We start from the raw sequence: 16,180 nt of genomic DNA on the forward strand, positions 1-16,180 counted from the left end.
GCCCGCGGGGCGGAGGGGACGGTGAGGCGGCTCTGCCTCCCCGGGAAGTAAGGCCCCGCCAAGCACAGCGCCGGAGGGTGCAGGCCCTCCCCTCCCGCGCCCGGGGGGACCCTACGCCTGTGTCCAGAGGAGGCCGGCGTCCAGCTGATGCACGCGGGGTGGGGGCGGGGAGAGGCGGGGAGAAGAAAACTCACAACAAAACTTGCGTCGCGGCGCGCACGGCTCGACTTGAATGGAAGGAGCCCGCGTCCGCGGAGCGCAGCCGAGACACGGGAGAGAGTGTTCAGCCGGCGGGACGCGGCACCGCGCGGGGCGCAGCAGGTACCAGGCGCCGGCAGCCGGGTGGGCCAGGGGCCGGGGGTCGAGACTGGGCAGCAGACGCAGACTTCCCTTCCTTCTCCCGACACCTCAACAGCTGCCTGGGGCGGAGCCGCCGCACTCGCCCCCCGGTCGGAGCCTGCAGGAGAGCAGAGCCGCAGATCTTCCCCTCGGGTGCGACTCCTGAGCCATCCCGACCTGGGCAGGGAGGGGCCTTTTCTCTGGTCAGGCTAGTCCTAGACCCCAGGCCCCTCCTGCTGCGCACATCTGGAAAGAATCTGTGAGCGGATGGGGCGGAGGGAGATAGTGGAAGGACGCAGGAGGAGACTGGGAATGTGGGGGCAGGTGGAACTCGAGAGGGATGCGGACCCCTATATTTAAAGCCCGGGCCCAGAATATCCCGGCGTCTTTTCTTCAGGTTCCGCTGGGCCCAGACTCCAGCCTCATTACTGACCGAGAAACTGAGGCCCAGAAAGATGCAGAAATATGCCCCTAGGGCAAGTCGACAGGTGGGGCGCACCCCGCGCGCCTGCCTCGGGGTCCTGTGGGGCTCGGCTCTGCGCCCCTGTGCCGCACCAGCCCAGCGCCGCGCACTAGGGGAGCCTGGACTCAATCTGTCTAGGCGGCTGATTCCCGGTCAGGACAGCGGGACAGAGGTAGGAGCAGGAAGAAGGGAAAGCAAGGAGCAAGGTCCGCACTTTACAGCGAATGCAGCGGAAGCCCCAGGTTGTGGGTCCCCGAGCCACAAGCATGGCCTGAGAGCGAGGCGTTGGAATACCTGACGCACCGTCAGGTGTAAGAGGAGGTGGTGGCGGCAGCAAGCTCCCGGCTGCGTCCAGGGCTGGAGCTGGGAGGTAGCGGCAGCCTGAAGGAGGTACTGCAGCAGGGGCGATCTCTCGGGCCCGTGCTGCTGCGGCACCGACCGCTGATGGTCAGCAGTCTGAAAGTACATAGGGACCAGTATACCAGACCTGAGCATTGGCCCTTTGGCTTTGGGCCGGCTAGGGAAGATGAAGTTGCGCTCTGCCTTTGGAAGGCCAAAGCCAGGTAGGAGGGGGCCCATCCAGATCCCGGGCTCACAGCACTCCAAGGTAGAAAAGCCCACCACTCAAAATAGTCTGTGGGCTGTCCTGGCAAGGATCTGTGGCTGGTCTGAGTGTTCCTGTCCACGCTGGGGTTCAGTCTACTCCTAGTCTAGAGTGGAAGTTAAGAAGTGTCAGATTAACATGACTGTTTTCATAATGATATTGCATACTTTGTCCATTCTGTCTGAATCTTGGGAAGGGAAGAAGTTGCTAATGGTGGAGCCTTTAGGCCTGGTGGAATCATGTATAAGATCGCTGATCACCATCTGTTTGGAACCCATGATAGCTCCCTATCACCATAATCTTTGCATAGTGGCCGATGCTCTTGGCAACCTGCCCCTAGCCCCAACTTCTATTCCTATGGATTCTCCTTAAACACACCTCCCTCTTCCTCCATCCCCACTCCTTGCCTTTGCTCATGCCCTTTCATCTGCCTGGAGTGCCTTCCCTTTAATTACTTGGAGAACTCCTACTCAACCTTTAAGAAAAATTTTAGCCCTGGCCTTGTTTTATTTACTTATCTATCTATCTATCTATTTATTTATTTTTGTAGTTGTAGATAGACAGAATGTCTTTGTTTTATTTTTTAATGTGGTACTGAGGATGAAATCCAGTGCCTTACGCATGCTAGGCAAGTGCTGTGCTACTGAGCTACAGCCACTGAGCTACAACCCCAGCCCCCTGGCTTTGTTTTTAACATACTAATCTGTAAACTGAGGAGTCAGACCAGATAATATTGCAAATCTTTTCCAGTTCTGCCCTTCACAAATTCATTCATTCAACAAACATATTCCTGAGTACCCACTCCATGTCTGGGGAGTCACAGGAGGCTTCACTGAGCTTCCAAGGACCAAGCTGGCAGGGTGCTGTGAGAGCACCCAGGGAGCACCCTAACCTAGAGGAGGGAGCAAAAGAGGCTATCCAGAGTAGGGGAATTTGAGGAGGAGATTTCCGGGGATGGGCAGCAGTGGGGTCCCCTTTGTGTTTGAGTTCTGAACCTGCAAACTAGGAAGGTAGCATCAGTAAGATGTTGCTGTCTGGCTCAGAACAGAGCAGGTAGGTGATCACTGAGTATTTACTTCACTGACCTTGAATGGAGGAAAAAGGTGGTTCTGGGGGCCCAGGATCTGCCCCCTGGCCTTTCCCTCTTCTTTTCTAGTTCTGCCTTAACCCCACCCCCACTTCTGGCCTTGAGGTTTGGTTGGCAGCATGTGCCAGTTACTTACTCAGTAATAGTGACCCTGTGTATGGAAGACCTACTTGGTGCCAGCATCAGGCAGGGCCCATCCTGTCATTTAATCCTGGGGAGTAGCTCCTTCTGTTTCCTCGGCTTGTAAATGGAGGCTCAGAGCAGTGAAGTGAGTCCTCTGGGCTCACACAGCAGTCAGGTTAGGACCTGTGTTCCCCTATGTCTAATGTTCTCCACCCAAGGAAGAGATTGCCATAGACTAAGCTGCTTTAAGGGTTTGAGTTGTCCCTCCCCAGGTAGACTTGAAGCTCTTGGAGACCCGGGGTCTGCTTCTCTACTGCTCTTCCAATGTGGCCAGGCACTCAGAAGGAGCCTTGGGGGCTTACCTTGCTCAACATTCTTATAAGAACAGATGGGAAAATTGAAGCTCAGATGGGTCATGGTATGCCCAAGGTCACACAGCAAATCAAGTAGTAGAGCTGGAGCTGCCCAGGCTTCCATAGTCCTGAGGGTGGCTTGGAAAGTGGAGGACAAGGAGGTGCCACTGCAGCCACCACTCTTCAAGACATGACTATTCTTCCTACCTCTCCATGGAATCCAGTTCCTCCTCTCCATCCCTGAAGCCCAGCACCTCCCTCTCTACCCAGGGTAAGCTTGTTTTCTCTCCCCTGTGCCATTCACAGCCTCACAAGCCACCCCTAGCCTGCCTGCCACACCCCTGTCCCTCCACAGCCCATCTTCCAGAGATAAGGCTCATACTCCCTGGCCTTACCTGGCCTAGACCTGTGTCCACTGCCTCCACCCATATCACTCCCAGTCCCCACCTGTCACCAGACAGTCTAGTGAGCTTTGTAGATCTAGTGCACAGCATGGACTCTCTTGCTCCAGGCCTTCACACACACTGGCCCCACCCTTGCCTTATTTTCCATTGGCCTGATATTCATCCTTCAGAATGGCTAGACCAGGCTTCAATTCTGGGAAGCCACCTCTAGCAATATTAGGCTTCCCCTGGTCCCCTATGTTCTCTTAAGCGTCCCTCCATCCTATCCCTGAAGATACTGGGATCATCAGACTCAGTTTACACATAAAGCTCTAGGTCAGCACTATCTAATAGAATTGCAAGCCACAAATGCAATGCAACATAGAAGCCATGTTAAAGAAGTAAAATGAAATAGGCAAGTTTAATTTTGTTTAATATGTCCAAAGTATTATCCTGTAATAGGTATAAAAATAAATGTGAAATTATATATATTTACATTCTTTTTTTTTACTACATCTTTGAAATCCACATATACTACATTTTATACTTACAGCGCAGCTCACTTTGGACTAGCCACATTTTAAGTGCCACATGTGGCAAGTGGCTACTAGAGGGGACAGTGTGAGCCTCTAAGGGGAGGAGGCTGCACCCAGCTGGGCTTGTCCCAGGCAGAGCAGCACAAGACAGCCCTGAAGACATAGGCTGGGAGCTCAGCTTGACCACTTAACAGCTATTATAATGGCTGACCCCCATGGACTTCAGCTCCCCTATCTGTGAAGTGATGGAAACATTTTCAGTATGGTTCAGAATGCTAATATAAATTAAATATTTGTATAGATGTAATTTACAGATTTTTTTTAGACACAAACAGAAGATAAGGGAGAAAGACCAGACTATCCAGTCAGTGTACAAGGTATGAGGCACCTGAGCTCCTTCCCCTAGACCCTTTGTCCCTGGTCTCCTGCCCTGAGTGAATTTAGGGCCCAGGCTTGGACCCGCACCCCTCTCCCAGGGACCTTGTCTGTGGTGGGGTCAGACAGCAGGGAGGGGAGGCTTGCCTCAGTCTAGTGCTGGCAGCTCCTGGGCTGAAGGCTCTGGAGCCAGCTGTAGGGTTCATAGTGAGCCATGGGAGTGGCAGTCTGTGGACTGGCATTTGGTGAAGGCACTGAGGCAGCAGAGAGGAGGCAGGGTGAGCATGGGTCCAGACAGGTGTCACTCACTGCTGCCAACTGAGCCCAGGAGCTGGGTATGTGCTGGGCTCCCTTGTTCTCTGCCTGACTGTGGGGCTGGGACCCAAGTCTGCCTGGACAAGTGGACCTATGGGTGAAGGAGTCCCGGCTCTTCTCTCTCCTCATGTTTTTTCCTTCTAGGACTTGTCATCCAAGGGATCCCTTTGCACTGCCATCCCAATATGGGTAGGAAGTGGTTATTGGTACTGGGGTCCATTGCTTCCTGCAAAAGAAGGCAGGACTTTATCTACCTTCACCTGTGTCTCCAGCACCCAGTGTCAGGCTGGGTGCAGACAAGCCTCACCTTGGAGAATTGGCTGAGCCAATGAGGATTGCAAAGCTGTATCTGAAATCCATAGCAGCCAGCTGCAGGGCTGGATTTTGTAGATGGCCAGCATGTTGGCAACATCTTCTGAGAGCAGGTGGGCTTCTCTGACCAAAAAGCCCAGGTGAGGTCTAGACAAGGGGAGGGAGGAGCAGGGGATTCTGGAGTGGGCAGTGGTGTGGCTGGGAACAAACCACACCATGGAGCATATGAATAGTGACAGGGAGGACTGAACTTTATTGAGCATTTACCGTGTGCAGTGTGTGCATCTCGCTGACACTCTCAGTCTCCCATGATGGCAGTTCTGGTATCATTCCAAAGACAGATGAGAAGCTAAGGTTTAGACTGTTTCAAAACTTTCCTGAAGCTGGATGTGGTGGCACATGCCTGTAATCCCAGTGGCTTGGGAGGCTGAGACGAGAGAGAATTGCAGATTCAAAGCCAGCCTTAGCAAAGGTGAGGCACTAAACAACTCAGTGAGACTCTAAATAAAAAATAGGGCTGGGGATGTGGTTCAGAGGTCAAGTGTCCCTGAATTTAATCCCTGATACCAAAAAAAAAAAAAAAAAAAAAAAGTTGCCTGACGTCACACAACAGTTAAGGACCAGAGCTGAGATGACAGCCCTGGTTGTGTGCCTGCAAAGCCCACTCGGCCATCTGTGTGATTGTATCCCCATTTCCCAAACTCTCCCAGGCCCAAATTCTGGTCATAACCTTATAACCCTGATGTTGCCATGGGAGCGTTTTACTGGGCCATGTGCTTGTGGCTACCCTGCTCCAGACTGGGATGGGAGCATAAAGGGGCCCCAAGGAAGATGAGGCCGAGGAGGTATGAGGAAAGTGGGGCAGCCAGGCCTCCTTGACTACCCACTGGTCCATGTGACCTAAGCAGACTTGGGCCCCAGCCCTTGGCTTGGATGTGCTGAGGCCTAGACACTTGTTCCTGCACCCCCTGCCCATTTATTGGGGCAAGTCGCTGTGCCACTCGGTACGTAGCAATGGCAGCTCTTCATCACCTGACAAGTGCAGGGCTCTGTGTTTAGACATATCGTCTGCACGGTACAGATAAGGAAGTGGTGGCTCAGTGAGGTCCAAGCCCCTAAATGGTGCAGATGGGACTCAAACTGGGGTCTGTGTTCCCTATCACCTGACAGAGCTTACCATATCCCAGTGACATTGACATTTCTGAGTTCCTGTCACAGTGACTCAGAAACCCAGATCTAAGTCAAGCCCAGGTCTCGGCACTGCTGGGACAGTGGCACTCCAGCTTCTTCCTTAGTCTGCACCCTCTCCTTTCTGCAACAGGGGACCATGCTGGGGAGGGACCTCCTGAGTATGGCAACGGCTCTGTGAGCCCATTAGGCTCTGGTGAGGGCAGCCGAGCGTGTGAACACTGGAATGGGATGGGGTCACAGGGCAGCAGCAGCTCCCCTCACTGAGGCCTCCTCTGTGCTAGGCTTTGTGCTCCGTCTACAACAGACACTGGGAGTTGCTCACAGCCCCATGTGTGACAAAGACACAACCCAAGTCAACCAAGCCCTGGACCATCTTGGAATCTCCCCCTCATCATAGCATTTAGAGTTGGTTCTTAGAAAAGAAACTACTGATTGGACAAGAGAGGGGAAGGGCATTCGGGGTAGAAGGAACAGCAATGTACAAAGGTTGGAGTTTGTGTAACTGGGATGGTTGTGGGAGAGGCAGGGTCAAGTCCCAAAGATCCTGAATGGCTAGCTGAAGCTCTGGGATGCAACTGCTGATCCTGGACCACCATGGCTTGCAGCTGTTGGAGGAGGGACAGTGGCTCCCTACACTACTGGTGCCAGGGCAGCAGGGGCTTAGCAAAGTTCAGATCCTGCTTCATCTTCTTTTCTGTGAGATGGGGATACAATTCCTTAGGACCCAACCTGCTGAGGGTTGAAGAAGCTTTTGCAGAACTGCCTGGGGACAGGGTCTCGTCTCTTCACCTCACCCCACCCCTCCAGAGGGCAGCCCCGATGGAGGTTAGGTGGGGAGGGAAGGGTGGCAGGACAGCAGGGTGCCGAGGACGGGAACCAGAGTGGGTCCTGCCTTGTGCCACAGCAGGCCCTGTCATGTCTTTTGAGGGCCCAGGCCTTGTGCCCAGTGCATCTCACAGGCCAAGTCAGCCCTGACACCAAGGAAAGCCTGACTCAGCACCTCCCCCAGGTACCATGGCCCAGAGCAGGGCACTGCTGCTCCTGCTGCTGTTGCCACCACAGCTACACCTGGGACCTGTGCTCGCAGTGAGGGCCCCGATGTTTGGCCGAAGCAGCACCCACAGTCTGAGCCCTGAGGAGAATGAATTTGTGGAGGAGGAGCCTGTGCTGGTCCTAAGCCCCGAGGAGCCAGGGCCTGGCCCAGCTACTGTTGACTGTCCCCGAGACTGTGCCTGCTCCCAGGAGGGTGTTGTGGACTGTGGTGGCATCGACCTGCGTGAGTTCCCTGGGGACCTGCCTGAGCACACGAACCATCTGTCCCTGCAGGTGAGGCTGATGTGCCAGTGATCATGAGGGATGCTCCCTGTCTCTAGATTCAGGGTACAAGGCAGATTAGACTTGTAGAGTCCTGGCAGCTGTGAGTCCTGGGCCAGGGTGGCCAGTAATAAGAAGAGACAAGTAGAGGACAACTCTTACATAGGTTCGCTTACTCATTCACATATAGACTATCTTTTGGGTTCCTGCTCTACACTTCCGGTCATGCGTGGGATGGTGGGCACAGAGGACTTGGACATGCCCTGCCCTTTAGGAGCTCACAGTCCATGGGCAAGGTAGAGACCAAAACAGAGAAACCGCACAAAAAGGACTCCCACTGTGGTGCCCAGAGCAGGCTCCTAATCCAGCCCCAGTTCAACCTAGGAAGGCTGGGGAAGGTGGAAAATGACCCAGGTTTTATAATGTTCTAAGAGGAGAGGGGTCCATGGGGCTTAGAAAGGAAAGCAAAGTGGTTTCTGCTTGGGGAACAGCTATGGATGCCTGTCACCAAGTAGAAATACCCAGGGGGTGGGTCTAGAGGGCAGATAGCCCACTAAGCATGAACAGCTGTCTGTAGATGTCTACATGTGGGTTCCTTCTCCCCCACCCCTGTTCTTGGGATTGGAGTCTCAGTGCATGCTAGACACGTGCTCTACCACTGAGCTACATCCCTACCCATACCTGTGGGTCCTTTGAAAGGCTCATACATCTCTGTGGTCACTGTTGTGCCCCCAGTACCCATATGAGCCAAAGATTCTGTTTGCCAAGACAGATGCCCAAGAAAGGAACTGGCTCCCAGGACTGGGACTAAGGATAAGTACAGGAGTCCCATGCAGCACCCCTCCAGACTGATGCTGCTTCCTCACTGCCCCCTTCCACTTCTAGAACAATCAGCTGGAGAAGATCTATCCTGAGGAGCTTTCTCGGCTCCAGCGGCTGGAGACTCTGAACCTCCAGAACAATCGCCTGACTTCCAGAGGTGAGGGGTCACCAGAGCCATGGGACACCAGGTGGGGACTCAGGGGCCTGGGCATTGCTGAGTATCCATGGGGAAAGCTTGGTCCTGCAGATCCTGGGGTGTGGAGGAGTAGGGCTGGGCTGGGTTGGTAGTGAGGCTGGTGAGGATGGGCTCCACATGTTCCAGGGGCTCCGTGATGCTGCCTGAAAGCCAGCTGTAGGTCTTTCTGAGACCTGGGACATGGGTTGGGGTGGGGCTTTGGAGTAGCCAAGCTTCCCAGGACCTTATCATAGACTCTTCCATTCACAGGGGCCTTTAGAATCTAAGAGCAGTCAAAAACAAAACAAAGAGCCATAACTCAAGCTTTGTTTTTTTTTCTGATGACAAAAATTGTATGTGATTAGGATAGAAAACTTAGAAAATAAAAGTGGAAAGAAAAAATCACGTACAGTTCTGCCACTTTGAATTAATCACTATCGACATTTTGGTATATTTCTTTCCAATTTTAAAACAGCCTTATTGAGGTGTGATTTATATACCATAAGGTGAACCCAACTTAATGGTACAATTTGATGAGTTCTAGTAAGTTTATGCAGATGTCCAACCATCTCACAATCCAGTCATTTTTTTCCCTAGTGTTTTTCAATTCATCGCTGAATCCTACTTCAGATGTGATAATCAGCCTCTCTGAGCAGTCTGCCTGGTGGTGTTCCCCATGTTGCTGCAGCTCTTGCTGGCCGGCCTTTTACACCAGCCGGGTATCCGTGGAGGGACACTCCAGGGTTTATGTAACTGTTCCCTCTCATTAAAAACTTGGGCAAGTCCCAGCATCTGGGGGTCCTGGAGCTTAGAACTGAGTGTCGGAGTCTGGCCTTAGGGCTGGAGAGGGGCCAGCCTGGCTGGGCTCCCAGCAACACAACATCTGTCAGAGGGGCAGGGGCAAGCCAGGTGGCTGGAAGATCCAGAAGTGGTAGCCCTGCCCTACACGGAGCTGTCCCAGCTTGTCCCCCCACCAGTGGAGGGGTCTGGGTGTTAAGAGAGGCTCTGACATCTGTGGCCATCCCAAGGGGAACATTCCTTCCTGGCTGAAAGGGTCAGGCTACTTCATCCTTCAGTCCCTCAGCACGCACTTAACTGCTTGCTCCTGTGCTTGGGCCACGTGAGCAAGGAGAAAGGAAGTGGGGCTGGGCAGGCCTGTTGGGACTGACCAGGAAGGGATCTGAGTGGCCTGTCTCCCCGTCCAGGCAAGTGGTGGGTAGGGTGAGGGTCGGGTGGCTCGCGTGCTTCCCTGCAGCGTCTCCTTCATCCAGGGCTCTGACCTGTCCTTTGAAGGGCTCCCGGAGGAGGCATTTGAGCATCTGACCAACCTCAACTACCTGTACCTGGCCAACAACAAGGTGAGAGCCTCGGAGGGCGGGGTGTACTGCCCTGCCCTCCAGACGCTGTCTTCTGCTAAGTTCCATGAACTTCTACCAGGCCATTTCCTGGCTGGCTGCTGGGTCTAGCTTGCTGTTCACACATGACCCTGGAGGAGGGGAGGGAGACAGATCCCACCTAAGATATCAGAGTGTCAGATAATGAAGATAAGCTCAGGCCTCCAGGAAATAGAAGAAAGAGACCCACTGCAGGGTGCCTGGAGGGCTTGTTGTGGAGATGAAGTGAGGCAATAAAGGGTAGTCAGATTCCAGTGACCGGCCTGAGGAGGGCACTGCAGAAGAAGGGTCAACAGCTGGTGTGGAGGTGTGTACCTGTGGTACCAGCACTCAGGAAGCCGGACACGGGTATCACTTGAGTCCAGGAGTTCGAGACTAGCCTGAGCAACATAGTGAGACCCCCATTTCAAAACAGAAGAAATAAAGGACCAGCATGAGCCAAGCTCAAAATACACAGGGCCTATCCTAGCCTCTTCTCCCTGAACACTCTGGAGGCACCTTGTCTCCTCCAAGGCTCTGACTTCCATCTGCAATCTGGCCATGTCCGATGGCAATCTCCAGCCCTTTCCACTCCTGAGGCTTGAGACTCAAGGTCTGCCTGCCACCTCGACATCTCCCTCAGGTATCTAATGGAAGTGGAACTACTGCTTCTTGCCCCCAGCCCCAAAATTAATCCTCTATCTTTCCATCTGGGTGAAGGACATCTCTAATCACCACAGCAGCACTGGTGTGACCACAGATCAGGAGTCTTCTAGAGCCTGGGCATCCCTCACCCACGTCCAACCCTCTGTAGGCCCTCCACCTCTCTCAGGCACCAGTCTACCACCCCTCCCTGGATGCTCCTCTGCCTCATTTGCTTCTCTCCTTTCTCCTCAGGGCAGCCAGAGCAACATTTAAAATCTTGTCCACTTCTACCCCTCCATCTACCTAGGATGAGCCCAGGAGGATGTGGGGTGGGGGCAGATTAGAAATTGCTAGCAGACAGGCAGAGCCTTGACCATCAAGCTCTCTGGGGAGCCAGAGATACTTTGGTTCTGCTCTTTTGGGGAAGGGTAGAGGTTTCCACTCTAGAAAGGTGGCGCTGGTTGTAGAGAGGAGACTTTTGAAGGGACCCAGATGAATAGCTGGCCATGGGCCCAGAGCTGGCCTCTGCTCTCTATTGGTCTTTCCGACGGACTCTTCCCTTTTCAGCTGACATTGGCACCTCGATTCCTGCCAAATGCCCTGATCAGCGTGGACTTTGCTGCCAACTATCTCACCAAGATCTATGGGCTCACCTTTGGCCAGAAGCCAAATTTGAGGTCAGAGGGTGATGGTCCTGGACTTGGCAGGGGCAAAGGGAAGGGCTGAGGTAGAGCTGCCTCTTCTGTGTGAGGCACAGACAAGACCCTGAGAGGGATGTGCTATGTAGTGGGGCATCAAGGGCCATGCTCAGAGCTGTGGTGGAGGGACACCCAAGGCCTGGAGGAGCTCAGGGTCCAAAAGGATGGACCTAGAGGATAAGGAAGATGTGTCCAGGGGGTGAGAACACTGTGTTCGGGAATAGTGGGGACAGGATGAAGGGCAGCCCCTTCCAGCAGGCAGAATGGCCCTGTACTGGAGCTGCTTTGGGAGGAGCAAATACCTCCAGCACAGGTGTAGTGTGGAGGGGGTCAGGAAATCCTATTTCTTCCTGGTGGGGTGCTGACCCTTTTGGTGCCTGGTCCAGAAGCTGTGTAGGTGAGGTCTGAGGCTCTTTAACTGCATCCTTGGGTTAATATGGGAGGAGGAGAGCACTCTGGACACTGGTCCCAGCCTCAGCAAAGGTTTGAAGCCTCATTGGGAAGTTGGCCTCGGGCCCCTCAGGTTGGGTGAAGACTATGCCTTGACCCCCAGGTCTGTGTATCTGCACAACAACAAGCTAGCAGATGCCGGGCTGCCGGACAGCATGTTCAACGGCTCCAGCAATGTCGAGATCCTCATCCTGTCCAGCAACTTCCTGCGCCATGTGCCCAAGCACCTGCCACCTGCCCTGTACAAGCTGCACCTCAAGGTAAGGAGGGGAGAGAACAGGGAGGGGGAAGAGCAGACCCCTAGCTGGGGCATGAGAGTAGGGACTGCAGGAGAAGAGCTGGCCCAGTGGGCACAGCACTGCCAGCAGAGGCTATGGTGCTGTGGGCACATGATGGAGATCAACAAGTCACTGTAGGAAAGCAGGGAGACACCTGGGCACCTGACCTTTGGTGTGGGTTATGTGGGGGGCTGTCAGCTCACACCCAGATGCTCTGAGTTTCCTCTTGGTGGTCCCCTCTCCACAGTCCCCTCTCTACACCTTATCCTGGGCCCTGTCCCTGTCCCTTGCATCTCCCTCATTCTTCCCTCCCTACTTTCCCACTCTCTAGAACAACAAGCTGGAAAAGATCCCCCTTGGGGCCTTCAGTGAGCTGAGCAACCTGCGAGAGCTGTATCTGCAGAACAACTACCTGACTGATGAGGGCCTGGACAACGAGACCTTCTGGTGGGTCCTCCTCTCACACATCCTCAGCCTCACTGTTGTACCCAGCAAGCTCCTCCCAGGGCCCACCCCCAGCCACACACTTTCAGGCATCCCTTGCAGATCTCCCCTGGCCACTTTCCCTGTAAGGCTTGTGCCTCAGTTGACAATGCTGTCCCCAAGAAGAGTTGATGTGTATAACTAAGGGCTGCCAAGATGGCAGGGAGTCCAGGAAATGTTGGTGGAGGCTGGCTTATTGGTACCAAATACATACTTGAACATTATTGTTGAAGACCAATATATTTTCATTTTGGGGGACCCAGGGTAGCCACAAAAGGCTAATATAAGTTTCCACTGTGGCCCTCAAAGCTCTCATATATCAAAAACTTTGCACTGATCCTTCCCACACTGAGCTGTCTCCCAACCCCCATGCTTGGGTGAATTAGAGACAGCAAGCCCCCCCCACACACACACACACACATACACACTCCCTTGGGAATAATGGTGGGATCAAGCAGATGTGGGTTCCTGCCAAGTTCTAATTCCTTCCTTCCCCCAGGAAGCTCTCCAGCCTAGAGTACCTGGATCTGTCTAGCAACAACTTGACGCGGGTCCCTGCAGGACTGCCGCGGAGCCTGGTCCTGTTGCACCTGGAGAAGAATGTCATCCGGAGTGTGGACGCCGACGTGCTGACCCCCATCCGCAGCCTTGAGTACCTGCTGCTGCACAGCAACCAGCTGCAGGCAGACGGTATCCACCCGCTGGCGTTCCAGGGCCTCAAGCGGCTGCACACCGTGCACCTGTATAACAACGCCCTGGAGCGCGTGCCCAGTGGCCTGCCCCGGCGCGTGCGCACCCTCATGATCCTGCACAACCAGATCACGGGCATCGGCCGTGAGGACTTCGCTACCACCTACTTCCTGGAGGAGCTCAACCTCAGCTACAACCGCATCACCAGCCCTCAGATACACCGCGACGCCTTCCGCAAGCTGCGCCTCCTGCGCTCACTTGACCTTTCCGGCAATCGCTTGCACACGCTGCCACCGGGCCTGCCACGCAATGTGCACGTGCTGAAGGTCAAGCGCAATGAGCTGGCTGCTCTGGCACGCGGGGCGCTGGCAGGCATGGCCCAACTGCGGGAGCTCTACCTCACTGGCAACCGACTCCGCAGCCGGGCCCTGGGTCCCCGCGCTTGGGTGGACCTCGCCTATCTGCAGGTGAGGAGGGCTGGGCCATGCCTGTGGGGTGCTATTGGTATGGCTGCCCTACTCCATTCGTCTATGGGACATGGTAAGGGCTGGGCCATGAGGGAGGATCCTCTGCTATAGCCAGACTGAGCTCATTTACTTTCAGGTATCCATTGGGGAGAATAGGGAGGCAGAGGCTGGGCCTTAAGGTAACAGGGAGGTGGCCATGCAGAGGACATGACTAGCGTGCCTGGGTTAGCCCAGCCCACTTTAGGCAGAGTACAGAAGTGTTTGTCTGGAAGGGCCAGGTCAGGCTCACCACAGGTAGTTAGAGGTTTAAGGGCTGTGGAAGTAGGAGCTCATGCCTGCAGGTGGGAGGCCCACAGGACCACTTGGAGGCAGTTCAGGTAGCTTGGGAAAGTCCAGCTCACCCCACTGCAGGTACAGTGGTGGTTCTTAGAGAAGGCTGGGCCTTGGGTTGGGAGGGTATTGCTCATGTCATGGGCTCATGTCACCATACTGCAGAGTGCTAGGGGTGGGGAGTCTGCCCAAGGCATTCTGAGGTTGGCCAGTGAGTGTGACTGCTGTGGCCACATGGTCAGAGTCAGTGATGTCTGGGCACATGCACTGAGCTTTTTTGAGTAACAGGTGGAACCTCCCAACTTAACAAGTATAGGCAAACATGAAACTTTACCGCAGAAGCAGGAGGGTGCTGCTGAAATGCTGGGTGGTTTCCCCCTGAACTGGCCACAGCCCCCCTACTGCCATACCAGAGCCCCTTCACAACCAGACCTCAACCTGGAGGCTCTGGGCCTCCACATTGCTGACCCCTCACCCCAAGACAGGGTTCTGCTCAAGTGCTATCTCCTTGAGAGGCCTTCCTTTGTTTTGTTTTTCTTCATACGCCTGGTCCCCCGAGACCTCAGGTCCTCTGCTTGCTCTCCTTGACTGCCCTTCCAGCCTGAATAAGCAGCAAGCGTGGGCTTCTGGTCACTTCCTCGGGAGGGATGACTAGATAATTGATCCAACTTTATAGAACTTGCTATCTGGACTAGGGTGTCTGAACAGAGTGCAAGGGAGAGGTTGGGGGAGCCCTGAGGCAGAGCAGGGTGGGGTGTGCCAGGCAGCTGATCTTGCAGGTCAGCTGGGGTCTCACCTCATCCAGACTGCCCTGCTGAGTACCAGACCCCAGCATCTAGTCCTCTGTGCTGCCCCTCTTGACTGTCCCTCGGGAGCTTGTTCTTGAGGACCCAGAGCCCATATCTTCTCCTCCATGCCCATTCTTCCTGCTGCATTTTCCAACTCACTGAAGGGACAAGACAGCATCCATCGGGGGAGACCTAGAAGCTGTCCTTAGCATCCCCTTCTGCCCTACTGACTTCCCTAGAAGCCTAGCAGCACCTGACTCTGCTGTGCTACCACCATATCTCTGTCTGTCCACTTCTCTCCAGCCCCACTACCCACACTCCAGACCAGGCCATTGTACTTTTTGCCTGGGACCCAGCTCCCCAGGAGCTCATCACTTCAGTACTCCATATGCAATCAAGGGTATCTTTAAAAACATGTCCTCTCGTACTCCTGCCCTGATTCCATAGCTCCCCCTAGTCTTTTGGGGGCCCAGGACAGACTCCTGGCCATGGCCTTCAAGGCCTGCTCTGCCCTGTTACCAATGCACATTGGCTCCTCTGCTTGAAGTACCTCTCCATGCTGCCCACCAGTGATAGCTACTCAGTCATGACTTTCATCTGTTCCACCAGCCTACGTGCAGTCCCTACTGTGTGTCAGACTGTTTCAGAACTGGGGACCTGTGGGGGCTAAGACAGATAGAGGGCCACTACTACCTGGAGCACACACCTAGGACTCAACTAGGACATTGCCTCCTCTAGGAGGCCCCTTCCTCCTCTACTACTCATGGCAGGTCAGCTGCCTCCCTGAGCCTGGGCGAGCTCAGCCAGGGATGTCTGGTGGACAGAGGACTTTTCCTCACACTGTGATCTTTCTACAGGCAGTTGCTCCTGCCATGAGTGGTAGAGGCTCTGCCTCAGAGCCTACCCTGGAGAGCTTTCCCTGGCCCGAGGCTGGTCCACGCTCCCCCCACCACCACCTCAGCATAGCCAATTCCACTGACTTGTCCTTCTCAGTTTGGGTCCATCTGTACAGCTGGTCTGGCTTCCTGAAGGTGGACACAGTGTCTCAGTGGAGTCCGTGTCCCCTGAACCCATAGGCACAGGATGTTTGGGATGCATGAGGAAATGGATGAAGTGGAGACACATGGAGGGCACTGAGTACTGTGGGGACAGCAGAAAGCAGGAGCCCTGTGTGTAGGGGTGATCCGTGAAGCTCTAGCTTCCCTGGAATCCTGATGCCAATGTGCCTGGCTGTCTGGATTCATAGCACCAGTTTTTGACCCTGAGGTTGGCCTCAGGGTAAGGAAGGGAACTTATTGATCTTGGGGTCCTGCCCTGTGGCTGTACAGTGTCCCTCATAACAACCTGAGGGACAGTGAAGGTGGCCACAACAGCACATGCCACAGCCTCCTGCCCACTGCAGGTGTGTTCCTCTTCTGGGCAAACCCATTCCCACTTCCCTGGCTATGGGCTTCTGGCACTTGATGACTAAGTCTGACCAGCCTGGTATAATCCTGGCTATTGTACCAGGATCACTGTAGGCCTCACACCCTTGCTCAGGACCCCTGTGCATGTGGCCCTTGAGGTCCACAAATAAACACCCCACT

The 16,180-nt window shown here is 54.5% G+C and overlaps 1 protein-coding gene across 4 annotated transcripts in view; it reads left to right on the forward strand.

The window, feature by feature from the left end:
* Positions 1-16,180, forward strand: part of Podn (podocan) — a 39,687-nt gene continuing 23,507 nt past the window's right edge. For all 4 annotated transcript variants that reach the window (XM_013358951.4, XM_040288685.2, XM_013358950.4 and 1 more), the window contains exons 1-8: positions 1-321; positions 7,091-7,407; positions 8,281-8,374; positions 9,686-9,750; positions 10,978-11,087; positions 11,662-11,818; positions 12,168-12,283; positions 12,819-13,476. In XM_013358951.4, the coding sequence (XP_013214405.2) occupies positions 7,096-7,407; positions 8,281-8,374; positions 9,686-9,750; positions 10,978-11,087; positions 11,662-11,818; positions 12,168-12,283; positions 12,819-13,476 (1,512 nt within the window). In that variant the 5' untranslated portion in view covers positions 1-321; positions 7,091-7,095. The remainder of the gene's footprint in view (positions 322-7,090; positions 7,408-8,280; positions 8,375-9,685; positions 9,751-10,977; positions 11,088-11,661; positions 11,819-12,167; positions 12,284-12,818; positions 13,477-16,180) is intronic.

Source organism: Ictidomys tridecemlineatus, chromosome 11 (assembly GCF_052094955.1).
Source record: "Ictidomys tridecemlineatus isolate mIctTri1 chromosome 11, mIctTri1.hap1, whole genome shotgun sequence".
NCBI lineage: Eukaryota > Metazoa > Chordata > Mammalia > Rodentia > Sciuridae > Ictidomys > Ictidomys tridecemlineatus.